Source organism: Eschrichtius robustus, chromosome 17 (genome assembly GCF_028021215.1).
Source record: "Eschrichtius robustus isolate mEscRob2 chromosome 17, mEscRob2.pri, whole genome shotgun sequence".
Taxonomy (NCBI): domain Eukaryota; kingdom Metazoa; phylum Chordata; class Mammalia; order Artiodactyla; family Eschrichtiidae; genus Eschrichtius; species Eschrichtius robustus.
Window position 1 is genome coordinate 78,147,162 of NC_090840.1, and position 26,984 is coordinate 78,174,145.

Consider the following 26,984-nt stretch of genomic DNA (forward strand, 5'->3'; position numbering starts at 1 on the left):
GTTCTCCAGAACCTTTTTTTTTTTTTTTAGATTCCATATATATGTGTTAGCATATGGTATTTGTTCTTCTCTTTCTGACTTACTTCACTCTGTATGACAGACTCTAGATCCATCCACCTCACTACAAATTACTAAATTTCATTTCTTTTTATGGCTGAGTAATATTCCATTGTGTATATGTGCCACATCTTCTTTATCCATTCATCTGTCGATGGACACTTAGGTTGCTTCCATGTCCTGGCTATTGTAAATAGAGCTGCAATGAACATTGTGGTACATGACTCTTTTTGAATTATGGTTTTCTCAGGGTATATGCCCAGCACTGGGATTGCTGGTTCATATGGTAATTCTGTTTTTAGTTCTTTAAGGAACCTCCATACTGTTCTCCATAGTGGCTGTACCAATTTACATTCCCACCAACAGTGCAAGAGGGTTCCCTTTCTCCACACCCTCTCCAGCATTTATTGTTTGTAGATTTTTTTGATGATGGCCATTCTGACCAGTGTGAGGTGATACCTCACTGTAGTTTTGATTTGCATTTCTCTAACGATTAGTGATGTTGAGCATCCTTTCATGTGTTTGTTGGCAATCTGTACATCTTCTTTGGAGAAATGTCTATTTAGGTCTTCTAACCATTTTTGGATTGGGTTGTTTGTTTTTTTGATATTGAGCTGCATGAGCTGCTTGTATATTGAGAGATTAATCCTTTGTCAGTCGCTTTGTTTGCAAATATTTTCTCCCATTCTGCGGGTTGTCTTTTCATCTTGTTTATGGTTTCTTTTGCTGTGCAGAAGGTTTTACGTTTCGTTAGGTCCCATTTGTTTATTTTTGTTTTTATTTTCATTTTTCTAGGAGGTGGGTCAAAAAAGATCTTGCTGTGATGTATGTCATAGAGTGTTCTGCCTATGTTTTCCTCTAAGAGTTTTATAGTGTCTGGCCTTACATTTAGGTCTTTGATCCATTTTGAGTTTACTTTTGTGTATGGGGTTAGGGACTGTTCCAATTTCATTCTTTTACATGTAGCTGTCCAGTTTTCCCAGCACCACTTATGGAAGAGGCTGTCTTTTCTCCACTGTATATTCTTACCTCCTTTATCAAAGATAAGGTGACCATATGTGTGTGGGTTTATCTCTGGGCTTTCTATCCTGTTCCATTGATCTATATTTCTGTTTTTGTGCCAGTACCATACTGTCTTGATTACTGTAGCTTTGTAGTATGGTCTGAAGTCAGGGAGCCTGATTCCTCCAGCTCCATTATTCTTTCTCAAGATTGCTTTGGCTATTTGGGGTCTTTTGTGTTTCCATACAAATTGTGAAATTTTTTGTTCTAGTTCTGTGAAAAATGCCATTGGTAGTTTGATAGGGATTGCATTGAATCTGTAGGTTGCTTTGGGTAGTATAGTCATTTTCACAATGTTGATTCTTCCAATCCGAGAACATGGTATATCTCTCCATCTGTTTCTAGCATCTTTAATTTCTTTCATCAGTGTCTTACAGTTTTCTGCATTCAGGTCTTTTGTCTCCTTAGGTAGGTTTATTCCTAGGTATTTTATTCTTTTTGTTGCAGTGGTAAATGGGAGTGTTTCCTTAATTTCTCTTTCAGATTTTTCATCATTAGTGTGTAGGAAGGCAAGAGATTTCTGTGCATTAATTTTGTATCCTGCTGCTTTACTAAATTCATTGATTAGCTCTAGTCGTTTTCTGGTAGCATCTTTAGGATTCTCTATGTATAGTATCATGTCATCTGCAAACAGTGACAGCTTTACTTCTTCTTTCCGATTTGTATTCCTTTTATTTCTTTTTCTTCTCTGATTGCTGTGGCTAAAACTTCCAAAACTATGTTGAATAATAGCAGTGAGAGTGGGCAACCTTGTCTTACTCCTGATCTTTGTGGAAATGGTTTCATATTTTCACCATTGAGAATGATGTTGGCCGTGGGTTTATCATATATGGCCTTTATTATGTTGAGGTAAGTTCCCTCTATGCTTACTTTCTGGATGGTTTTTATCATAAATGGATGTTGAATTTTGTCAAAAGCTTTTCCTGCATCTATTGAGATGATCATATGGCTTTTCTCCTTCAGTTTGTTAATATGGTTTATCACATTGATTGATTTGCATATATTGAAGAATCCTTGCATTCCTGGAATAAACCCCACTTGGTCATGGTGTATGATCCTTTTAATGTGCTCTTGGATTCTGTTTGCTAGTATTTTCTTGAGGAGTTTTGCATCTATGTTCATCAGTGATATTGGCCTGTAGTTTTCTTTTTTTGTGACATCTTTCTCTGGTTTTGGTATCAGGGTGATGGTGGCCTCGTAGAATGAGTTTGGGAGTGTTCCTCCCTCTGCTATATTTTGGAAGAGTTTGAGAAGGATAGGTGTTAGCTCTTCTCTAAATGTCTGATAGAATTCGCCTGTGAAGCCATCTGGTGCTGGGCTTTTGTTTGTTGGAAGATTTTTAATCACAGTTTCATTTTAAGTGCTTGTGATTGGTTGGTTCATATTTTCTATTTCTTCCTGGTTCAGTCTTGGAAGGTTGTGCTTTTCTAAGAATTTGTCCACTTCTTCCAGGTTGTCCATTTTATTGGCATATAGTTGCTTGTAGTAATCTTTCATGATTCTTTGTATTTCTGCAGTGTCAGTTGTTACTTCTCTTTTTTCATTTCTAATTCTGTTGCTTTGAGTTCTTCTCCCTTTTTTTCTTGATGAGTCTGACTAATGGTTTATCAATTTTGTTTATCTTCTCAAAGAACCAGCTTTTAGTTTTATTGATATTTGCGATCGTTTCCTTCATTTCTTTTTCATTTATTTCTGCTCTCATCTTTATGATTTCTTTCCTTATGCTAACTTGGGGTATTTTTTGTTCTTCTTTTTGTAATTGCTTTAGGTTTAAAGTTAGGTTGTCTGTTTGAGATTTTTCTTGTTTCTTGAGGTAGGATTGTATTGCTATAAACTTCCCTCTTAGAGCTGCTTTTGCTGCATCCCATAGGTTTTGGGTTGTTGTGTTTTCACTGTCATTTGTTTCTAGGTATTTTTTGAAATCCTCTTTGATTTCTTTAGTGATCTCTTGGTTATTTAGTAGTGTATTGTTTAGCCTCCATGTGTTCGTGTTTTTTACAGTTTTTTTCCTGTAATTGATGTCTAGTCTCAGAGAGTTGTGGTCGGAAAAGACACTTGATATGATTTCAATTTTCTTAAATTTACCAAGGCTTGATTTGGGACCCAAGATATGATCTATCCCGGTGAATGTTCCCTGAGCACTTGAGAAGAAGGTGTATTCTGTTGTTTTTGGATCGAATGTCCTATAAATATCAGTTAAGTCCATCTTGTTTAATGTGTCATTTAAAGCTTGTGTTTCCTTATTTATTTTCATTTTGAATGATCTGTCCATTGGTGAAAGTGGTGTGTTAAAGTCCTTTACTATTATTGTGTTACTGTCGATTTCCCCATTTATGGCTGTTGGCATTTGCCTTATGTATTGAGGTGCTCCTATGTTGGGTGCCTAAATATTTACAATTCTTATATCTTCTTCTTGGATTGATCCCTTGATCATTATGTAGTGTCCTTCTTTGTCTCTTGTAACAGTCTTTATTTTAAAGTCTATTTTATCTGATATGAGTATTGCTACTCCAGCTTTCTTTTGATTTCCATTTGCATGGAATATCTTTTCCCATCCCCTCACTTTAAGTCCGTATTCATCCTGAGGTCTGAAGTGGGTCTCTTGTAGACAGCATATATATGGGTCTTGTTTTTGTATCCATTCAGCCAGTTTATGACTTTTGGTTGGAGCATTTTATCCATTTACATATAAGGTAATTATCGATATGTATATTCCTATTACCATTTTCTTAATTGTTTTGGGTTTGCTTTTGTACATCTTTTCCTTCTCTTGTGTGTCCTGCCTAGAGAAGTTCCTTTAGCATTTGTTGTAAAGCTGGCATGGTGGTGCTGAATTCTCTTAGCTTTTGCTTGTCTGTAAAGGTTTTAATTTCTCTATTGAATCTGAATGAGATCCTTGCCGGGTAGAGTAATCTTGGTTGTAGGTTTTCCCCTTTCATCCGTTTAAATATGTCCTGCCACTCCCTTCTGGCTTGCAGAGTTTCTGCTGAAAGATCAGCTGTTAACCTTATGGGGATTCCCTTGTATGTTATTTGTTGCTTTTCCCTTGCTGCTTTTAATATTTTTCTTTGTATTTAATTTTTGATAGGTTGATTGATATGTGTCTTGGAGTGTTTCTCCTTGGATTTATCCTGTATGGGACTCTGTGTGCTTCCTCGACTTGATTGACGATTTCCTTTCCCATTTTAAGGACGTTTTCAACTATAATCTCTTCAGATATTTCCCAGTCCCTTTCTTTTTCTCTTCTTCTTCTGGGACCCCTATAATTTGAATGTTGGTGCGTTTAATGTTGTCCCAGAGGTCTCTGAGGCTGTCCTCAATTCTTTTCATTCTTTTTCCTTTATTCTGCTCTGCAGTAGTTATGTCCATGTTTTTATCTTCCAGGTCACTTATCCATTCTTCTGCCTCAGTTATTCTGCTATTGATTCCTTCTAGAGAATTTTTAATTTCATTTATTGTGTTGGTCATCATTGTTTGTTTGCTCTGTAGTTCTTCTAGGTCCTTGTTAAACATTTCTTGTATTTTCTCCATTCTATTTCCAAGAGTTTGGATCATCTTTACTATCATTACTCTGAATTCTTTTTCGGGTAGACTGCCTACTTCCTCTTCATTTGTTTGGTCTAGTTGTTTTTTACCTTGCTCCCTCATCTGCTGTGTATTTCTCTGTCTTCTCATTTTGCTAAACTTACTGTGTTTGGGGTCTCCTTTTTGCAGGCTACAGGTTCGTAGTTCCCGTTGTTTTTGGTGTCTGCCCCCAGTGAGTGAGGTTGGTTCAGTGGGTTGTGTAGGCTTCCTGGTGGAGAGGACTGGTGCCTGTGTCCTGGTGGATGAGGCTGCATCTTGTCTTTCTGGTGGGCAGGACTGCCTCCGGTGGTGTGTTTTGGGGTGTCTGTGAACTTATTATGATTTTAGGCGGCCTCTCTGCTAATAGGTGGGGTTGTGTTCCTATATTGCTAGCTGTTTGGCATGGGATGTCCAGCACGGTAGCTTGCTGGTTGTTGAGTGGAGCTGGGTCTTAGCATTGTGATGGAGATCTCTGGGAGAGCTCTCGCCGATTGATATTATGTGGGTCTGGGAGGTCTCTGGTGGTCCAATGTCCTGAACTTGGCTCTCCCACCTCAGAGGCTCAGGCCTGACACCTGGCTGGAGCACCAAGACCCTGTCAGCCACACGGCTCAGAAGAAAATGGAGAAAAAAAGGACAGAAAAATATAATGAAATAAAGTTATTGAAATAAAAATATAATAAAAATTTTTTTTAAGTAATAAAAAAAAGAGAGCAACTAAGCTAATAAGCAAATCCACAATGATAACAAGCACTAAGAACTATACTGAGATAAACATAAAAATCAGAAACTAATCAGTTGCATACAGCAAACCCCAAGTCTACAGTTGTTCTCAAAGTCCACCGCCTCAATTTTGGGATGATTTGTTGTCTATTCAGGTATTCCACAGTTGCAGGGTACATCGAGTTGATTGTGGAGATTTAATCCGCTGCTCCTGAGGCTGCTGGGAGAAATTTCCCTTTCTCTTCTTTGTTCGCACAGCTCCTGGGGTGCAGCTTTGGATTTGGCCCCGCCTCTGCATGTAGGTTGCCTGAGGGCGTCTGTTCTTCGCTCAGACAGGACAGGGTTAAAGGAGCGGCTGATTAGGGGGCTCTGACTCACTCAGGCCGGGGGGAGGGAGGGGTACGGAACGTGGGGTGAGCCTGCGGTGGCAGAGGACGGCATGACGTTGCACCTGCGGTGGCAGAGGACGGCATGACGTTGCACCAGCCTGAGGCGTGCCATGTGTTCTCCTGCAGAAGTTGTCCCCGGATCACGGGACCCTGGCAGTGGCGGGCTGCACAGGCTCCCGGGAGGGGCGGTGTGGAGAGTGACCTGTGCTTGCACACAGGCTTCTTGGTGGCGGCAGCAGCAGCCTTAGCGTCTCATGTCCGTCTCTGGTGTCCGCACTGATAGCCGCGGCTCGAGTCTGTCTCTGGAGCTCGTTTAGGCCATGCTCTGAATCCCCTCTCCTCGCGCACCCCGAAACAATGGTCTCTTGCCTCTTAGGCAGGTCCAGACTTTTTCCCGGACTCCTTCCCGGCTAGCTGTGACGCACTAGCCCCCTTCAGGCTGTGCTCACGCAGCCAACCCCAGTCCTCTCCCTGGGGTCTGGTCTCCAAAGCCCAACCTCAGCTCCCAGCCCCCGCCCGCCCTGGCGCGTGAGCAGACAAGCCTCTCGGGTTGGTGAGTGCTGGTCGGCACCGATCCTCTGAGCGGGACTCTCTCTGCTTTGCCCTCTGCACCCTTGTTGCTGCGCTCTCCTCCGTGGCTCTGAAGCTTCCCCCCTGCTCACCCCCCCGTCTCTGCCAGTGAAGGGGCTTCCTACTGTGTGGAAACTTTTCCTCCTTCACAGCTCCCTCCCAGAGGGGCAGGTCCCATCCCTATTCTTTTTTCTCTGTTTTTCCTTTTTTCTTTTGCCCTACCCGGGTACGTGGGGGAGTTTCTTGCCTTTTGGGAGGTCTGAGGTCTTCTGCCAGCGTTCAATAGGTGTTTGGTAGGAGTTGTTCCACATGTAGATTTATTTTTGATGTATTTGTGGGGAGGAAGGTGATCTCCACGTCTTACTCCTCTGCCATCTTGAAGGTCCTCTCAAAATTAGAATTCTTTATATCAAGATTTTTGAAGGCTTAATGCATGCCATTTCTATTATATTAATACTCCCCTCTCCCATTCCCACTCCGAAGGTAATAAACTTTTTTTCTGCACTTATTATGCAAACTGAGAATATATTGCTTTGGATGGCTTTGAATTTATTGACGTGATGAAAACCAACTCAGACATGGTCTCTTTTATAAAGCAGTGGATGTGTGTGAGAATGAGGGCCTACATACATGTTTATAATCATGTCTGCAAAAAACTAGTACTCTTGCACTTCAGGGTTTCTTTTTGATAGTTACCTGTAAAATATTGACACTCTTGGGCATTTTGGCTTGTCAGATAAGTCTCATTCCTCGAGAGTTACATGCAGTGCTTTCTGCTTGGTGAAAAGTGAGTTCCAAGTCTCATAGCCTTGAGAAATTTTATTTCTTTCTCCTCTCTTACCTAGTTCCATGAGCATGTGACTGTGTCATTCCTACAGATAGGAGCTCAGGTGTGTTGATGGTACCTGGGAAAACAGATGCTAACATATCATTTAAACAAATGCTATCATAAAAATATCTGAGCCTAATGACACATTTTCAAACTTACGTGTACCCATGTGCACATGTTTTGTCTTTTAAAAATAACTTACTTCTTTCCAGAAAGAGGACAAGTTGTTTTAAAATAAATATGAGATATCATTATAAATAAAACATTTTATTTGTAGAATTATACATAAAATAATTATGAGATATCATTAGCATTCAAAGATAAGGACAAGGAAATATAAATTTAGATAGAAAATCAATATCAATGTGAAAACGGGAGTTGTGAGGACTAATACAATATTAAATTATTCTTCTTACTTCCTGACAATGAGGTGGAAAAAGGAGACATGGCAAGTTATAGCTCTCAGTATTCGCCATGAGGCAGCATTCTGGAACTACCCTTAAAAGGGAATTTCTCTTTTTGGAACACCTGTGTGACCAAGGGCTGTGAGTGGGAAGTGATTTCTTGACCTAAAACTCTTTTTGGCTTCTCTGCAGAGGCCCCAGACCCCTCAGAGTGAAATTTCACAGATTTGCTTTCCTTTCAGTGATGAGGAAATTTGAGAAGCTCCCAGAATCTAAGGTGATCTTCGATGCCGATGTTGCTGTGATGGTCAAGTCCGAAGTTCCCGGTTCTGAGTCCTCACTGACGCAGTGCTTGGCAGGTGAGGGGCCGGGCACCTGGGTGGTGCCATACAAATATGCTGTGCTGATCTTGCAAGACACATCAAGTACAACCCTTGAAATGATCATCAAATATACGTTATAAAAAATACTTTGTAAATCACTTGATTCTCAAAATGTGCATCCAACTCATAATTTCAGTTAGGAGTTTATAGTGCATCCACCACCTGCCAAGAACGAGGCTCTGCCAGATGTTAGGGAGCAGAATTGAAGGGCATTCGTTCCTTGTAGAGCATTTTGTCCAGATCAGGAGCTGTGTCTGTTTATTTCAGCGGTCAGGCCAGAGATGGGTAATAACAACTACCACTTACTGAGTATTCACCTTTACGAGCATTAGCTCATAATCCTCCAATCCTCCATGAATAGTCATCGTGACCCACGTTACTGTGTGTGTGTGTTTGGGGGGCAGGGAGTAGGGGTGTGTGTCCGTCTGTCCTCAGCATCTCCTGAGGGGCTGGCGGGTGACTGTCCCCTGGTGCTTGCAGGCTGTGCGCTAGATGAAGCCTGCAGCTTCCTCACGGTGTCTACGGTGGGATCGGACGTCTCCTGCGATTTCTATGCTTGGGCAAGTGACCACATCGCCTGCACAGCTTCTGGTCAGGTGAGTCGTGGCAGCTGCATGGTGGGTCTGTCTCTTGTCCTACATCAGGCATGCCCTGACTGAATTGACACCACTTTGATCAGGTGATGGAATGAGATTGTCAATAGCTGATCCCACGTTACCTCCATTTCTTCAAAACGATGGGACTTTGGGAAACTGAAACTGCAGAGGACCAGTGATGGCTCAGGAGGAAGTTAACTTAGGGACTGTTTATCTGAGCAGCATCATTTCCGGACAGATCCATCAGAAGAGGATTTCCGTGATGAGCCCCCTCCTTCTGTCCCCCACCCGCTTATCTCATTGGGTAGCTTGGGCCACTGGACGCGCCAGGACATTGTCCAGAGCCCAAAATACCATCTGTCTCTCTGAGCCCCAGACCCCAGCATTCTTTCCCATTGTAGAAGTAAAACATGATTATGGCTTAAAACGGAAAAGAAAGTTAAATATTAGTTAGAACCACACGAAATTGCTGTTTCAGTAAGTCAAAGCTGGTCGGGTATCAGCAATTTCATTGTTACCATGAATTAGGACAGAAAGGTATGCAGTGAAAAGCAGTTCTCCTAACTTCCTAACTCTTAGCCACATGCAAATCTCCATTTTTACTCCTCCATTCCTTATGGATCCTTCCAGAACATTTCTATGTGTTTATAAGTGTTTATTACATAAAAACATTTTTGTTTACATGCTAATATTTTACAATACATATTCTTTTCTACCTTGATTTTCTTACATAATATTTATCTTTCTGTATCTAAAAAATGAGCCTTGTTCTTTTTAATGGCAACATACCAATCCATTCTTTGCATGGACCTCATTTATCTCACATTTAAGGGCATATAGATTTGTTAGCAGTTTTTTTTTTTTTTAAATACATTTATTTATTTTATTTATTTATTTTTGGCTGCGTTGGGTCTTCGTTGCTGCGTGCGGGCTTTCTCTAGTTGTGGTGAGCGGGGGCCACTCTTAGTTGCGGTGCGCGGGCTTCTAATTGCGGTGGCTTCTCTTGTTGCGGAGCACGGGCTCTAGGCGTGCGGGTTTCAGTAGTTGTAGCATGCGGGCTCAGTAGTTGTGGCTCACGGGGTCTAGAGCGCAGGCTCAGTAGTTGTGGCGCACAGGCTTAGTTGCTCCTCGGCGTGTGGGATCTTCCCGGACCAGGGTTCGAACCTGTGTCCCCTGCATTGGCAGGCGGATTCTTAACCACTGTACCACCAGGGAAGTCCCCTGTTAGCAGTTTTGCATCAGCACCAGGTACCAGTGCTTGTGTGCAAGTGCATATTCATAAGTGACAGCCCAGAAACAGCATGGAAGGTGGACCCCTGAATTTTAGGACTCAAGCTGGGGCCTGGAGCTGTAGGATCTTGAGGAGAGCAGAGAGCTGTCTTGGATTGAATCTCAACCCCGTCATTTTGGGGCTGTTTACCAGGTGCAGGTTCCTTAACCTCTGTCTCCTCATCGGTAGGATGGAGTCTGGTGAGGATCCGAGAGACTAACTCCGTACACACAGTAGATCGTTGAGGACACACGTTCACTTCTTTGAGTTTAAAGCATTTTGAGGAGGATGACCGCGCCTTTATTTGTTTTCGCTATCATGATTCAGACCTGCCTTAAGATATATCAGGGGGAAAAGGGGGTGGGGTGGGGGAGGGAGGATGGGCTAGTAGGCTGGTGACGCTCAGCAAGAACTCACCACCTTAACCCATTAAGGTCAGGACTGAGCCGTGCTCTCAGTGTCGCCTCTCCTGCCCTGGGACAGTGCAGACAAGCTGGGCTTACTTGTTATCAGGGTCCAGGAGCTGCTCCCGCATCTTGGCTGGTCCACAGTGAGTGATTCTGCTAATAATGGGACACCTTTGTCCAGACTTCCGTCAGGTCCTTTGTGGTCTGAGGGTCACAGCTGTCAGTGACAGTGGTTCCCTAGGCGACTGTCAAGTCCTTGGGAATCCCTGATTTAAAGAACGTCTACTACTTGTGTTTCCCTAAGGGATCAGAACCAGCTTATAGAATTAATAATAACAGAAAGAGCTGACACTTGTTGAGTGCTTACTAAGCACCTGGCACTTCTGTGAGTAAACGTCTTAGATTATTGATCATCTGATCCTCTGCTGACAGCTGCTTGCTCAGTAAGTGTGGCTTTTAGTCTACAAGCTATACAACATTTCATTTTATTAAAAAAGGCAAAAAAAGAACTAACTCTAACTTCAGCCCCTCAGCCCATGAGAGACACTGTCTTACAGGGAGAGTAGTTAGAAGGCAGCTCTGGAGCCAGCTTGCCTGGGTTCAAGTCCCAGCCCTGCTACTTGCTTGCTGCTCTTTTGCACCTTGGTTCCTCAGAGCCCCCATAAATATGGGGTAATAACAGCACCCGCCTCACAGGACTGTTGTGAAGTCATACATGGGAAAGCTCACAGGACAGTTTCTGCTGCAGAGGAAATGCTCAATGACCTTTGTCCTAGTCGTCACCATGGTTGTTAGTGTGTTACCCACACATCAGGTCGACAGGGATTCCATCTCAACCATTAGTAAGGCTCCTCTCCAGGGCCGGGGCCCTGCAGTGCCTTTGACCATGAGGGATCGGTCCACCCAGCCCAGAGGCTGAGGCCACGGTCCCAGGAGCTGACTTCAGGCCCCTTGGCGCCACTGGGTCTGGGCCAGGCTCTGGGTGGGGAAGGGACTCTTGCTGAGGCAGGAGCCCCGTGCCTTGGGTTACCTCCGCCCCCTCCCTCAGTGCCCGCCGCCACCCAGCAGAGCCTGACTGCAGATGGGACCAGGGCTCCTGTAATCTGGGACCCAAGACTCAGGTCCTTCTCAGTCTGCAGGAATCTTGCCTCCTCAAAGGCCCTTCTTCCCTCCTCAGACCATCATCCGTTCAGTGAGTTCGGGTTTTTTTTCTAAAAAGCAAGGAGAGCTGTTGTCTTCAAATAGCCTTTGTTTTAGCCTCTGCCCTCCCCAAATTCCCAAAATTGAACTGGAAAACTCAAAGTTGGAAACTTTGCAGGGGGTGGGGGCAGGGAGGGGGCAAAATACTAGACACAAGACAGAAATTGATACAGATTTAGCCTACCACACCCACACAGCAAGAGCTCTGGACCTAGGGGTCAGAGGCACTGGATAACAGCAAGATCTTCAGAAGCCTGACCTCCCCATTTCCAAGCTAAAGAACCTTTCCCTGATCCTCCCTGTGTGCTGTGTGCCAAACAAGGTCTTCCCTGAGCTGGACCCTGCCTCTCTCTCTCTCTCTCTCTCTCTCTCCTACCATCACGCCCCTCTCATAACTGACAGTCCCTGAGAACCACTGGACCTAGTTAATGAAAACACCCACGGGATCCCAGGTCTCCATCTCTGCCGTTTCTTCTGCTTACAATCCCCCTTCTCTTGTTTCCACCTGACAAACTCTTATTTATATGTCAGAACCCCACCCAGATTCACTTTTTCTGGGAAAATTTTCTAGCTCCCCTTTCTCAATAGAGTTAACCACTCCTTCTTCGGGGGTAATTATCTCCTCTTTTATTACACATGTCTTTGCAGCTAACACTCTGGGCTGGAATTTACTGCTTACGTGTCTGTGTGCTTCAATAGATGGGGAGAAACTAAGGAGCGGGAATCTTCTCTTATTTATCTTTGTAGCCCCTGTGCCTAGCTTTGGTTAGAGTTTAATAAATGTTTGTTGAATTTAATTGTTAAATGTCACCGGACGATAATTCAGCCTCTTTCCACGTTTAGGAGGAAGATGCATTGGGGACCTCGACGGCCACCAGCTTTGGAAGTCTTATGTGCCAGGTGAAAGTGAGGAGCAGGGGTGGAGACTCTCCAGCTGTGTATCTGAAAAAGGGTAGGTTGATGAGCTGGATGGCTCGGGGCCCCCGTGGCTTAACTTGTTCAGTGTCTGGAGCTGCTTTCCCGCAGGACGCCTTTAGAGAGGAGTCACGCTGCCCCCAGCACAAGGGGCAGGGAGGCCCATCCTGCAGGTGAGCGATTCAGTTGCAGAGCAGACACAAAGGCTGCGGGCAGAGGCCAGCTGAGTCCACACCGTGTGCCCTGTGCAGGCTCACGTGGCTGCCTGTGATACGGGGTGTCCCCAGCAGGGCAGCAGGCCCTGGGCTCCCTGCAGCTGCCCATCCTGACCCTCCATCTCACGGACCTTCACTCCCCTCTCCCTTTCGTGTCCACCCTCCCCGGAAGCTGTCAGACCTTCTCATAAGCAGCCAGACCTCCAAGCTCTTGTCTCTCCCTGTCCTGCACTCAGGACCTCCCCGGCTGCAGTGCGTATGCACGTTACCTGGGGGCTGGTAACACAGCAGATGCCGAGTCAGTAAGTCAGGGTAAGGCCAAGATTTTGCCTATCAAATAACCTCTTAGGGACGCCAAAGCAGCTGGTCCCTGGACCGCACTTTGAGTAGCGAAGCCATCTTGTATTTTATAGTTTACAGCTCACTTCCCCAGACACCTTTCATTCCACCCTCACAGAGATTCTTGAAGGAAGGTGAAAATGGGATCATAATCCCTGTTTTACAGATGAGGAAACTGAGGCTCAGAGAGATTAAGAGTGTTGCCCAAGGTCATATTGCTAGTAAATTGGGGATCTGGGTTTGAACCTAAGTGCGTCTGATTCCCCTGCATGGCCTCACAGAGGGGGTCAGGGAGATACTTTTGGTCGCTGTAACACATGTGGGAGAAGCAGTGGGTCTTTTCCAAGAATCCTACAGCCTGCGCGACTCTGCACTATCCATCAGGGCCAAGAGAGGGGACAGCAGTGCAGGGTCCTGAGCCCTGGCCCACGACTGCGCTCTGCCCGTGAGCTGTGATGCCCTTTCTAGTCACCGCTCTCCCGGCCTCGCTTCCTGCGGTTAAGGGTGAGGGGGCTAGAGCCCGCCTGGTGGGTTGACCCCAGCTCTGCCACCAAGAGCTGTGTGTGATGGTGGACAAGTTCCTTGACATTGTAGGCTGCTTGTGATTCCGTTAGTCAAATAAGAGTCACAGATCAACTGAGGTTGTTGGGAGGTGGGAATGAGGATGCTTTCAGAATGATGCGATGCTTTTAAAACAGCGTGTGGCGTGTGGTAAAGAGCCAGAGGAGGGCTTCTACGACCCTTGTCACTCCTGCTAACAGTTTCCCGATGACCCGAGGCAATGGCTGTGGACCAGAAGACAGGCCAGGGGACCTGAGCGAGGACGGGGGGTGGGGGTGGGTTGGAATGAAGGTGGCAGGCATGTCACTTCCTTAGGTCTGAAGCTCCGGGCAGGCAGCCCGGCTCCCAGCAGCTTCACAATTGCGCTGCGAGCAGCTGGCGATGGAGAGGATGCCTCGGCCCAGGCCCAGGGCCTCGGCTGACCTCCGTAGCAGTCTCAGCCCACGGCAGGGACGAGCGTCTGTGTACTGTTGTCTCTGGTCCTTCTTTCGCCTGATACCTCCATCCTGTCTTAAATGAGAGCTCCCCTGGGAGAATGGAGTCCAGCAGAGCTGGCTTTTCTCTGATCTCTGGCCAGGTTTTAGAATTTCTGCCCCAGTGTTTATTCCACTTGTTTTTACTACCCATTTTGAAAAATGACAGAGCACAGAGATTATTTTCTGAAAAGGAAAACCAAAATAAAACAAGTAACCCCTCTCAAAAGTGTTCTTTAAAACCCTACTTTGGCCTTTTATCATATTTTTTTAAAAACGCAATTGTATTTCTTTTTAAGTGTTTGTTATTTTTTTCTCCTCCTCATCTCCTGGAAGTTTATACTTTGGGGGAAAATTGCAAGGGAAATTGTGAAGCTTCTTTGCTGCCAAGCTAAGTCAAGGGCAGAACTGTTTTTTGCCCTTTTTTGTCTTGTTTTGCCTTTTATATTTTCAAGCAGAAAATGCACAGACCCAGCCATTCTGCGTTCTGTTGTAATGAAAAGAGAAGGGAGGTAAACTGGATCTGGCTTTAGACTCCCCCGCTCCCAACTTACTAGTTCTATCTTTGATCAGGAACAACTTCTCTATTTTACTTTCTGTAAAGTGGGAATAAAATGCCACAGCTGAGCAGGAAAGGACACAGTTTCTGAAAGTCTCCTGCACAGTCCGTGGTACCCAGTAGGTAGTCAGCATGTCCCTCCACATGCCTGAGCTTAAGTGACCTGGAAGATGGGACAGCTTGGTCCATCCTCCACAGCCATCCTCTGTCCATACCCACTTAAGGTCCGTGGCCTTGACTGTGGAGGAGGAGCCATGTGATTTTTCAGTATCAAAGGAAGTCAGGGCCTGAAGGTTTCTTGGAGATTATCTAGCCCTCATGTCACAGGTGAAGCCTAGAAACAGGAAGCATCTTGTCACACTGCATCCAGGTGGACCAAGGACACTGTAGGCCCGACCTCCCCCAACTCGGGAACATCTCCCAGACCTGCTCCATTGTCTAGGACTCCACCACCGTGTGGGTGAGCCCAGCACTGCACGTCCCATACATGTTTACTGAGTGCCCGTGGAAGGATACGCACTTCGCAGGTGCTGTGGATGCCGCTGTGATCGCAACAGACAGAATCCCTGATTGATAGAGGAATTGGTCCAGCAATAAAAGCACTTCAGAGGGTGATACGTGCTTTGATGAAAATGAAACGGGACACTGGGGTAAAGATGGACGTGGGCTACCTAGAAGAGCCAAATTCATGGAGAAGAAAGTGGAACAGTAGTTACTTAGGGCTGGGGGAGGGGGGAATGGGGAGTTAGTATTTGATGGGGACAGAGTTTCGGTTGGGAGGATGAAAAGTTCTGGAGGTGGATGGGGTGATGGTGCACAATATCATGAAAGTTCTTAATGCCACTGAACTATACACTTAAAAACGGTTAAAGTGGTAAATTGTTTGTTATGTATATTTTATGACAATTTAAAAAGGAGAAGAAAAATGAACATGAGCTGCTTTGGGCGCTCAGGGAAGGAACTTCAGAGAAGGGAATGTCGGAACTAAGGACGAGGAGGAGCTCACCATGCCCAGATCTCAGGGCAGGTGGTCCTCTGTGCAGGCTGTGAGGAGGATGGCCAGTGAGCTGAGACGTGGCCCTACCATCCAGGGCGGCACTGTGCAGTAGAACTTTCCGCAGCGATGGAAATGCTCAATAAATCTCTGCTGTCCAAAATGACAGCCAGTAGCCACATGTGGCCACTGAGCACTTGGAACGTGGCTATTGCAGCCTGAACTCTGATGAACTGAAATTGATCTTCGAGGAGTCACACATGGCTTGTGACTCCTGCTTGTGAGAGCGGGGACTGTGTCCGGGGAATCACAGCTGGTGGGGCAGCAGTAGCTGTCTCAAGTGGCTTAACTGTAGGGTGAAGGATGACAGAGCCTTAGTAGAGGCACAGACAGAATGTAAGAGAGATCAAGGGAGGGAGATGAATTCTAACCGTTTAAAGCTGGGAGATGGGCCCTTTAAGTCAAGCTGGGCTTTGGCGAAGGGTGGGCGGGGGCTTGGCCTGGCACAGTTAGAGGACAGTCAGGCAGAGGGGGGCTGCGTGAGCGAAGGCTTGGAAGGAGAAGATGCTCTCTTTTTGGAGACCTGTAATGTATCTGCTGAGCGTCAGATAAGGGCCAAGCTCATGGTTCAGCCTTTTAATGTCCAGTCTGTCTTTTCATCTGCTCAGCATCTGTGAGGATTATATACCGTCATCGCCGGTTACAGAAGGGAAAGCTGAGGCCCGGAGGACCTAAGAACTCACCTGCCAGGGGTGCTGCGGGGATTCGCACTCGGGTCCGCCTGGTTCTGAAGCTTGCACTCTTGCTCCCACGCTGTAAGGTCTCCACCACCTTTAGGTGCATGTGTTGGTTAAGACCTGGTGACCTGCCAGGCCACTGGGAGGTCAGGGTGGCCGAGAGCACAGGCTCTGGTGTTCTTTCTGCCACCACCAGCTGTGTGAACCTAGGCCAGACTGTTCACTCGTTAAGGTTCTCTTTCCTCAAGTGCAAAATGGATATAATAATAGAACAGACATGTTGGCTAGAGTGAAATATATATATATATCTGAAAAAACCTCATATTTGCAAAAATATGCTCTAAAAATAACTGGGCTTTTATGGGAAAACGAGACTTAGGGACAAGCAACACCCAAACCGGCCCACTTCTAGCCAGAGGACCGACGAAAACAATAGCAATCCTATTTAAAATGCTAGCAAAACTTTAAAAAGAGACATATTGAATCCATCACAAAGAAATGCTACAGTAAATGTGAAGGGCAGGGTGGCTTGATGGGGGAGGGGAAGGCCTGAAGATGTTGAGGCACAAAGATGCACAAGGAGAAGGGAAAATCGCAGTCCTCACTTTGAAGACAGAGCCGCTGGCCAGTCTGAGGCAAGAGGAAAGCCGTGGGCTGATGGGCATCATGTAGTCCTGTGTTTCTGCAGCTTGCTGCCTTCAGCTGCATGGGTATGTGCTGCATTCACCTGTAGTTTGATGACACAAGGCAGCGACAAGCTGGGAACACTGCGGATCAACCAGTGCAACCTCAGCATTGCAGCGGCCGAGCTGCCTGTGCACCACGTGTTCAAACCACTTTGCGTTACAGGAACACACGTGACAGCAGAGCAGTCCGAACCGAACTCAAGGGCAGTGAACATTAAATGAGGTCGTCTAGGTGAAGCACGTGGCCTGATGTCTGTGTGTATAGTTAGAGCTCAATAAATATTTGCTGGGAATAATAAAAAACATAATAAATGCCAGTTCTCCACACCTCCCCTTCAGACCCTCAAAGGTGTGGTGGGTGTTTGTCCAGGTGTGCTGGTTTGGGGCCATGGCTTTGGTGGGCTCCATTGCTCTGCACACACGGGAGGCCCAGGATTGTCATGGCACAGAAGCGTCTCGCTGGACCGCACCCTGTACCTGGTGTGGTCAGAGGGTCCACTGTCATGTGACCAGCACGCTCTGCTCAACTCTGCATTGTTTTGAGATCTTAAAAAAATTTTTTTTTCTACCTTTTCCCCAGGCCAAGAATTCACCACGACAGGTCAGAAAAGCTTTGAACAGACTGGTTTCCAGAGTGTGCTCTCCGGAATGTACAGCCCCATTGCCTTCTCAGCCTCAGGAGCCAGTCTGACCGAAGTCCATCTCTTCTGTCTCCTTGCCTGTGACCGTGATTCCTGTTGCGATGGCTTCATCCTCACGCAGGTCCAAGGAGGTAACATGACAGTGAGGGCTGGGGCTTCCCTCTTGCACGACCTGCAGTCTACAAAGTTTGGGGAAGGCATGGGATTGCAGAAGACAGGATACACAACACGGCAAATGCCTGGGGAAGCGTCCACACTCACTTAGAAAGTGATATTCACAAAATTAGGGACTATCATGACCCTTCCAACAGGTCACGTACTATGTTGGCCACTTTGCGTTTTAATACCACGTTTTTCCTTAGTGCTGCCTTCAGAGGAGGTATTTCGAGCTCCATTTTCACAAACCTGGAAACTGAGGCTCAGAGACTTTCAACCAGCTGCTCCTAATCACTCTGCTCATGACACAGTCACGGAGTGACGGAGCTGAGATTTGAGCCCAGGTGTATCTTCAACAGCGTCTCACTGCCCCCTCTGAAGCCTGGGGTTAGAAAATGTTAGTTCATTCCCATCACCCATGATCATTCATTCAGTGATTATTTATTGAGAGCCTACTGTATACTAGGTCCTGTGACCCATAAGGCTGGAATTTTCAGTTGTCTCTCAACAGTGGGAATAGACTTCTGTTTACAAAAATAAATCCGTGTCCTTGGCTACGTAGCCTTGTGGTTGTTGAGAAGGGGCTTAGGTCAGACGGACCTGGGTTCTAGTCATCACTCTGTCACTATCTCACTTTTCTTGAACAAATTGCTTAAACTAAGTTGTAGGTCCCTTATCCATGAAAGAGAGATAATGATAATTCCTATTTGACTATTCGTTATAAAGATACTGGGTGCAAAATGCTTTACTTGAGCTTGGCTCCTGGTATGCTATCAATTTAGTGACAGAGGGACTTACCTGTAACCAACTGCATGATTGGCAGCTTCAGCTTATGGAGAATTCTGAAGACTAAAAAAAATGTGAAGTAGTCTTATGTATCTTTTTATGACCCTCACTTACAGTCAGCTATAAACCTTAAGTGATCACCATACCTGCGCAATCCAACGTTCCAGGTATTGGGAATCGATAAAAGGAGCTTAGAATGTGGTCAGGGAGGCAGAGGTACCATGAAGGACCATGACCTTCACTCCCTCATCTGTGCTGTCATCCAGGCGCGTATGGAGCTCCGCTGTGCACCAGGCTCGATACACAAGGCGACACAAGTGTCTGAGGCCGTAGGAGGCTTGAGTGCAGAGGAGGGAGATGTCAAGGGGGCTTGGTGGTCAGGGAGAGCTTTCTGGAAGAGGAGAGACTTGATCCAGGCTTTGCGCGATGGGTGGTGTTCAGACGGTAAGAGAGGAGAGAGAGTCTGGTCAGAGTGGGCATCCCTGGGAGCTGAGCTCAGTCGGGGAGACCGCGTATTCTGGAGAACATCATCCATGACACTGGACTTATCAGCCTACAGACCCAAGGCTGTGATCAACTCCAGCATCTGTACATCATTCCCTCCAGACTCAGAGGTAGATACTGTTGGCTGTCTAGCTTGGTCACCTGGTGGGACAGTTGTATGGTGAGCGATGGAAGATATCAGGTGTCAGATTTGGTGATGGGAAAGGGAGATTTGGGAAGGCCCATATGGGGTATATGCTAAGTATGAAGTGGCTTTAAGACATTCACAAAATGTGGACTGAGCTTTTGGATACAAAGATTCAGAGCTCAGAGAGGGAGTCTGGGTGGGAGATGGAAATGTGTGAACAGCCAGCGTTGAGGTAGTAGTAGAGGTGTGGGTATGGATGGATTTCCTAGGAAGGGGGTGCTGGGTGAGAAGATGGAGGAGGGTGGGTCTGATCCCTGGGGAATATCTACATAACTGATGAAGAATCTGCATAGAAGACAGAGAGGAGGAGACCCAGGAGAGCAGCAGGTCATGGAAGCCAGACTGGAGACGGTTGAAAGATGAAGGAAGTTGTCAACAGTTTTGAATGCTGCTGGGTGTTCAAACAAGGTGACTCCTGAAAAATGCTAAGGTCAGCTCGCAGTGGTCAGCAGAGGCTACCGTGAGAATGTTTTGTTGGAGGTCAAAGGAGCCCGGGCAGGAATGTGGATTGAAGTAAGCTGAATCCTAAAATTCCTTCTAGGTTTAATGCTTTGTGGTTATGTGATGCGCATTCATGTCAGTGTTTAGATAAGCAAAAAAATAGACATTGTACACACACACATACACAGACACATGCACACAGGCACACCTCATTTTATTGTACTTCACTTTATCGTGCTTCGTAGATGCTGTGTTTTTTTACAAATTGAAGGTGTGTGGCAACCCTGCACCGAGCAAGTCTGTCGTGCCATTTTTCCAGCGGCATTTGCTCACTTTGTGTCTCTGTGTCACGTTTTGGTAATTCTCAAAATTTGTCAAACTCTTTCATTATTATTACATTTGTCATGGTGACCTGTGATCAGTGATCTTTGATGTTACTGTTGTAAAAAGATTACGACTCGCTGAAGGCTCAGATGATGGTTAGCATATTTTAGCAACGAGGCACTTTTAAAGTAAGGTATGTACTTTGTTTTTTTAGACGTAATGCTATTGCACCCTTAGAAGACTACAGTATAGTGTGAACGTAACTTTTATAGGTACTGGGAAACCAAAAATTCCATGTGACTCACTTTCTTGCAACATTTGCTTTATTGTGGTGTCCTGGAACCAGACCTGCGACTGCTCTGAGGTGTGTCTGTATGTGTCCTCTTTATGTGTGCCTATATGTAGAAACACTGCAGTTCAAATCCAGGGTGCTTTCTGCCTTCTTTAATCTTAATGTCTTTTCTGAGGATACCACAATTTCCCCAGATGTTCGATTACTCACCAGACCACAGGATTTTTCCAATTGGAAAGGTTGACTTCATTTTCCTTAGGATCATCTATGGAATAATTACTTTGTTCTGTGGAGCAGGAAGCCCACACAACCCTTTTTTCCATGACGTTTCTGGCTAGCAGCTTGCCTGTCTTTCCCTCCCAGTGTAACCCGTGATCTGTGAATTATGTCGATCTGAACAACCACCTCGCAATGCTGCAAGTTAAGCTTTTCTTGGAGACACACATCAAACATCAGGCAGATGTTTTTCCCAGTCTAGTCTGATGGGCAGCCCTGGAATTTTAACTTGTGAAGCTTTGGCTGGATCTGCTGATGACCAGGAATGGAATCCCGCTACATGCTTTTTCTGCAGTCTGGAAAGGCATTTAAATTCTGGTGGAGTCCCCCTCCTCCCCGTCCCCTCCTCCCCTGCAAGACTCCAGCCCCTCCAACCTCCAACCCTGAAATGGCTTTGTTTCCACTGATAATTATTAGTGAAAATTCATGAGGCTTCTGGACCCACATTTCATGAGCCTACTTGTAACACAACAAGGAGTTGAGGCCACTTGGAAATGGGGTTCAGTGGCACTTGTGTGGCCTGAGGCTCCCTGGAGCGTAATTGAAGCTGGCTCACGTGATCAGCAAAGAGATTTCAAATCTCCAGCTGGCGCCCACCTCTCAGACACCCGGGGTTCTCATCGACACTTGAGCATTAGTTAAAGAAGAAAGCTGCCTGCGTTTCTCTTCCCAGGTCTGAGAGCCGGAGGGAAAACGTGCCCCACCTCTTATTTAAGTCCATGGTTCTTTCTTTGGCTTCGGAGAGGGGGCAGCCGCAGAGCTCAGGCTTCCTCTGGGCTCTCGGCAGGCGCTTACGCACCCCTGCTGCCCTGTGCTCGGCTCCGGCCCTGGGTCCGGCCAGGCCGGGCGAGGCACTCACTGCCCGCTGGTCCTTCCTCTAGTTCTGTGCAGTCACTCAAACAGCCCCATCTGTGAAGTGAAGTGGCCTCATCAGCTCAGGGCTTCTGGGGTCCGGCTGTGCGCTAGGATCACCTGTGGTGCTGTTCACAGGACTAATTCCCAAATGCCACCCTTGCAACCTGTCACGTCGGAACCTCTGTAGTTGGTGCCCAGGAACAAGCCCTTTCAAAACTCTGTCTGTGATTTTGATATAATCGGTCTAAACACCCTGGTCTGAGAAGCACCGAGTTAGTGGGTCTCTAAGGTAACTTTTTACCGCAGAGATGCTGCTGATGATAATGATGACGATTAGTTTTAACTACTCAGGTTAAAAGTGGGACAGGAGAGAACAAAATGTCAAATTCATAAGCCAGACATCCGTGAGTCATCTACATTGGGGAAATTTTGGTGCAAGAAGTTTGAAACTTACCTGGATTTGGACATAAATTAGGATAAAGAAGGGAATAGGAGCTGCGGGGTGGTCTATTTCCTTTTTCTTTTCTTTTCTTTTTTTTTCCGCAGGAGAATCTGAACAACTATACTACCTAACAGGGTTATGTATCCAAATAATACATAAAGTATTTAATTTCTAGATCTCAATAAATTTGGGCAATGTACTTAACTTATGTGAAGCTCAGTTTCCTCATCCATGAGATGGAGATAATAATGTCAGTAAGAATTAAGGAGATTAATATACTTAAAGCACTTATCATAGTGGCTGGCACATCACAGGCGTCCAAAACATTTGAGTTACTTATATTTACCCAACTAAAATCACTATCAAATTCAGTTAGCTTGGGGGTAGGATTTTCTGCTTCTAAATAAATTCATAACATTAGGGTAGCTTTTTTAAAATTCAGAGTTAGAAGATATATTCAAGACAAAATAGTCGAATGCCTTCCAATTACCAAATCTAGTAATGGATTTCTCTCTATGCATCCGGGGATGTGGGCACACAGCCTTGGCTTGGTTACATCCAGAGACAAGGAGCTCATTTCCTAACAGGGAGACTTGTGCCATGGGTGCACAGCGCTTGGCTTTTAATAGTTCCTTACTTTGAATCTAAATACTGCTTCCTGAGCTCCTTCAAGATTGATCTCCTCTGTGTGTGTGTGTGTGTGTGTGTGTGTGTGTGTGTGTGTGTACGAGAATGAGAGACAGAGAGAGAGAGCTGTTTATTTCCTTGAAGCCTCAAAAAGATGGAAAATGGAGACAGAGGATTCTGGAAGTAAGACCCCTGGTGGTATCAGAGGTGTCATTGCTGCTGTCCCCATGAAGAAGGGCTCTCATGGAGGAGGAGGTGGTGTCCCTCCTCTCAGGAATTTGCCAGTAAGACAACTGCAGGACGATTGGGGAAGGACAGCCCAAATTAAAACCAGGCTCCTGAGTTCCGGTGTCCACTCCCGAGGAGTAGTTCCCTGCCCACAGCCCACAAGCCTCTCAGGGCACAGCCGCGTGTCTCTAAAGGGGCTCTGCTTGGTCCCCACCACACTGACCTCTCTCCCCTCTCATGACTCTGTAGGTTCCATCATCTGTGGGTTGCTGAGCTCTCCCGATGTCCTGCTTTGCCATGTCAGAGACTGGAGGGACCCTTCGGAAGCCCAGGCTAAAGCTGCGTGTCCTGGGGTGACGTATGACCAGGACAGCCGGCAGGCGATGCTGCGTCTGGGAGGCCAGGAGTTCAAGAGTAAGCCTCTGCCTTTTGCCCGTGTGCGTTCCTTCACAATGAACTGTCCTCACCAGCAAGGTCTGCTCCTTTGCTGTGAGCCCTCTGCATACCCCGAGCTGTTTATCCTTCTGAAAAGAAGCTGTACCCAAAAGCTGCAGAAAAAACGACCAGAGCGTCTCAGCAGCGCTCCACGGGAAGCACGATGGAGCTCTGGGGCCGCAGGTTGGCTGGGGGGAGGCTGGCTCAGCAGGGCAGCTGCACTGACCTTGGCCGGGCTCGTTCACGTGTCTCGGGGGTCGCTTGGTGGTTGACCGCTCTTGTCTGGACTTGGCCAGGGTGGCCTGGCCCTACTTCACGCGCCTCTTCTTCCGGACGGGCACGTTCCCCTGTGGGCAGAATCGGGAAAGAACGAGGGAAACAAGCCGGGCCGTTGAAGGTTGAGGCTTGGATCCGCCCCTGCTACCACTGCCTGTCGCACTGGCCCGGCCCGGCCCGGCTGGGAGTCAGGAGTGGGGGACATACTCTGTCCTCCAGTGGCAGGAACTGCAAGGAGGGGGAAGAACTGGGGACAGAAATGCTATCTGTCCCCCCAGGGCTACCTCCCTGGGTGTGTCTCCCCCTCTGTCAGTTAAGGAATTCCAGGAGGCAACCACCGCACTGCCCAACCCAGATACAGGGGCACAGGGAACCGTCGGCCCCCCGACAGGGGCTCCACTGACAGAAATGACCACTGAGCTTGCCCCTTGCCCTTTTTTCTTTCAGAAGCTCTTCCACCATTTTCCATAAGCGTATAAGCGCTGGATCTAGAGATCACCCCTGAGATCATCCGCCCCACTCCTCATTTTACAGGGAGGGGCCTTAGCACCCGAGGCCCCGGCGGCCAGTCAGCTCTCCCTCCGCCTCCCCCAGCCCCGGCCTGTGCTCCTCGCAGCAGAGCTCCCAGGCAGGAGTAGAGGCTGCTCTGTCCCGAGCCGGGGCCACCACGCCAGGGCGCTCAGTGTGGTCAGGACCGGCAGGCTTAGCATCGCCAGATGATCGTGAGAAATGCAGATTCTCAGGCCTCTCCCCAGACCCCAGGGAGGCCCCAGGAATCTGTTCTGACGGGCTGTCTGGATAATGCCATGCCCGCTAAGTTTGAGAAGCACGGAGTAGGTGACCTGGAAGTTTCCTTCCGACCGGGAGAGTCTGAGTTTTCGGCGTGAACGGGGCCCAGCTGCTCACTTACCTCTCCCGGCTGCAGTGTGAGGTTGGGGGCGGCGGGCTCCATCTTGCCTCCTCTCTGCTCTATTTACCTGCCAGCCTGGGAACTCAGAACTTGACCCCATGGTTCCAATCCACCCTCTGAGTTGAGAGGGCTGAAAGCACGAGCTGGTGTCAGCCAGATAGAGGAGAGGAGGGCACTGGGCAGAGGTCAGAGGAGCCGTGAGATGCCCTGGAAGGTGGTCCTCGAAGGGCTGGCAGAGACCATGTCCTTTCTCCCGGAGAAGTTTCCACGCCCTGCTTCTCAGTGTACTGCAGCCCTTGGGGTTCTAATGGCAGAGAGCTCAATGTCACCTCCTCCAAAAGCCCTCCCTGACTACCCCTGCAGGGCTTATCGCTTCCTCCTCTGCGGAGCTTAGTGCATGCTCCATGCATTGCCCTGTTAGACAGTGCAGTGGGCAGTGCATCTAAACTGAGCCTTTGCCTGGCTGCTTCTCTCCCTGGCCCAGCTGAGAGTTTGCCCCCTGGTGTTGAATCCCACCTTTGGACACCAGCTGTGTGACCTTGAGCAAGCCAGTAAATATCTTCAGGCCTAATTGCTAATGGGGTAATGACAGTTTCCCTCTCACTGGGCTGTGAAGATGAAAGGAGAGGGTAAACAATAACAATGGTGATAGAAACGTCTTCCATGGTGCTCACTAGGAGCCAGGTCCTGCTCCAAGGTCTTGACCTTTTCTAACTCATGAATCCTCCCTCAGTGCTTTAAGGGAGGTACTACTGGGACTCCCCTGGCGGTCCAGTGGTGAAGACTCCACACTTCTACTGCAGGGGGCATGGGTTCCATCCCTGGTCGGGAAACTACAATCCCGCATGCCACATGGTGCAACCAAAAAGGAAATAAAGTTTAATTTAAAAAAAAAAAAAAAAAAAGGGAGGCACTATTATCATTATCCCCGTTTTACAGCTGAAGACACTGAGGCACACAGAAGTGGGGTTTTTCCAAGGTCTCAGAGCTTGCACGTAGAAGGGCTGGGACCTGAAACCAGGCATCCTGGCTCCAAAGTGACGTTCTTAACTGCTTCCCTATATTGGCACTTACAGATGATACGTGTAGAACTTAGTATGGTATCTGACACATAGTATTAACGTTAGATGATTTTATTATCGTTTAAAAATCTGTCATTTTTTCTTATATTTAAGAACTGGACTTACTATATAATATATAATAAGAACTGTGTCTTATTAATTTCTGGATTCACACCATGGAGCATAAAACCTGGCATAGAGAATATACATAGTATCTGTGGAATGCCTATTTACCAAAGCCTGGAAAAATTATTGCAGAATTTGTGGAATTCCATGAGGTTTAGTTTCTTTTGGGGTAAGTAAAATCAAATAGCTTATTTCTATGATGGATAGTAAACACATGGTATCCGTTACTCTGAGAGGTAGCCCAGTGTGGAAACGAGCATTTGAAGAAAGACATATGATCCATTCGTGGGCAATAAATCCAGAGTGAAATGCTTAACACAGAGTGTGTGCTTGGTACGTGCCCAAGAAGTGAAGACTGTGCCCTTGTCTGGCCTCCCTGAGAAGGAGTGATTACCGAAGACTTTTGAAGTTCTTTATTTTTTTCGGTGCCCTCTGTGTGTATATATTTTTTGGGGTGCTGGCAAAGCTTTAAGAAGGGAACCCTTTGATGGGGATTTCAGGCAGCCTGAGGCATATTCATGATGTTCCAAATTGAAGGTTGACTTGCACACAGACTGATCTGGAGGCCACCTCCAATTGGGAACAATAGGGCCAAATCCTTCCTTCCCACAATAAGACGTCGGCCTTAAGTACAGTTAACCCTTGAGAAAATAAACATAGGGATTTAAATTCTTACTAAAGTGTGAAGAGCTGATAAGTACCTTTTCCTAATGGCAGATATTGATGGAGGGATACTGGTGGAGGGAAAGAGGAGTGAGGATTCCAGGTATCTGAACAACTGAAGGAGACACTGTGGAATGGATTGGTAGCACGTGGGAAGGGGATAGGGATGATAAAGAGGATTTCTGTCCCTCCCACGGTTGGTTGAGGGCCAGCCTCTTCCTTCCATTTTGCAAATGGTTAGATGGCCTTTAAAATACAGACTCTGGAATCAGACCCCAGGATTCAAATCCCAGTGTGAATGCTTACTCGTTATATGACCTCTCTGTGTCTTGGTCTTTCCAGTTATAAAATGAGGATAATGGTGACTTCTGATGCCTGGGGAGGTTGGGAGGATTATAGGAGGAAAGCATGTGAAGCACTTGGAGTAGTGCTTGGAGCGAGGCAGGCACTCAGTAGATACTGGAGACCCTGGAGCAATGGTTGGCATTTAAAATACTGCAGCTGAATCCTGCTTCCCCACCCGTCCCCCAGTTCCGTGACCTTGTTCAAAGCACCTAACCACCCTGAGCCTCAGGGTCTTCATCTGTAAAATGGGGGCACACTTTTTAAATATATTACATAAGGCAGTGCTAACGTGCTCTACAGCATGTAGTTTAAGGTATCGTTTTCTGAACCCCAAGTCCCTGGTCCCCCAGTTGCACAACCAGCAGAGGCGCTCTGTAGGATGTCGGGTCTGGACATCCGCTCTCACTGTTCAGCTCACCGGTACGGCAAGGGTCCGCTTCAGCAGGTGGTTCATGGAGAATGAGTATTTTCTTATA

General features: G+C 46.7%; 1 protein-coding gene across 2 annotated transcripts in view; it reads left to right on the top strand.

The window, feature by feature from the left end:
* The window catches only part of TG (thyroglobulin), a 243,619-nt gene that overhangs the window by 54,271 nt on the left and 162,364 nt on the right, over nt 1-26,984 (top strand). For both annotated transcript variants that reach the window (XM_068525942.1, XM_068525943.1), the window contains 5 exons: nt 7,841-7,957; nt 8,462-8,577; nt 12,298-12,406; nt 17,514-17,705; nt 22,942-23,106. In XM_068525942.1, the coding sequence (XP_068382043.1) occupies nt 7,841-7,957; nt 8,462-8,577; nt 12,298-12,406; nt 17,514-17,705; nt 22,942-23,106 (699 nt within the window). The remainder of the gene's footprint in view (nt 1-7,840; nt 7,958-8,461; nt 8,578-12,297; nt 12,407-17,513; nt 17,706-22,941; nt 23,107-26,984) is intronic.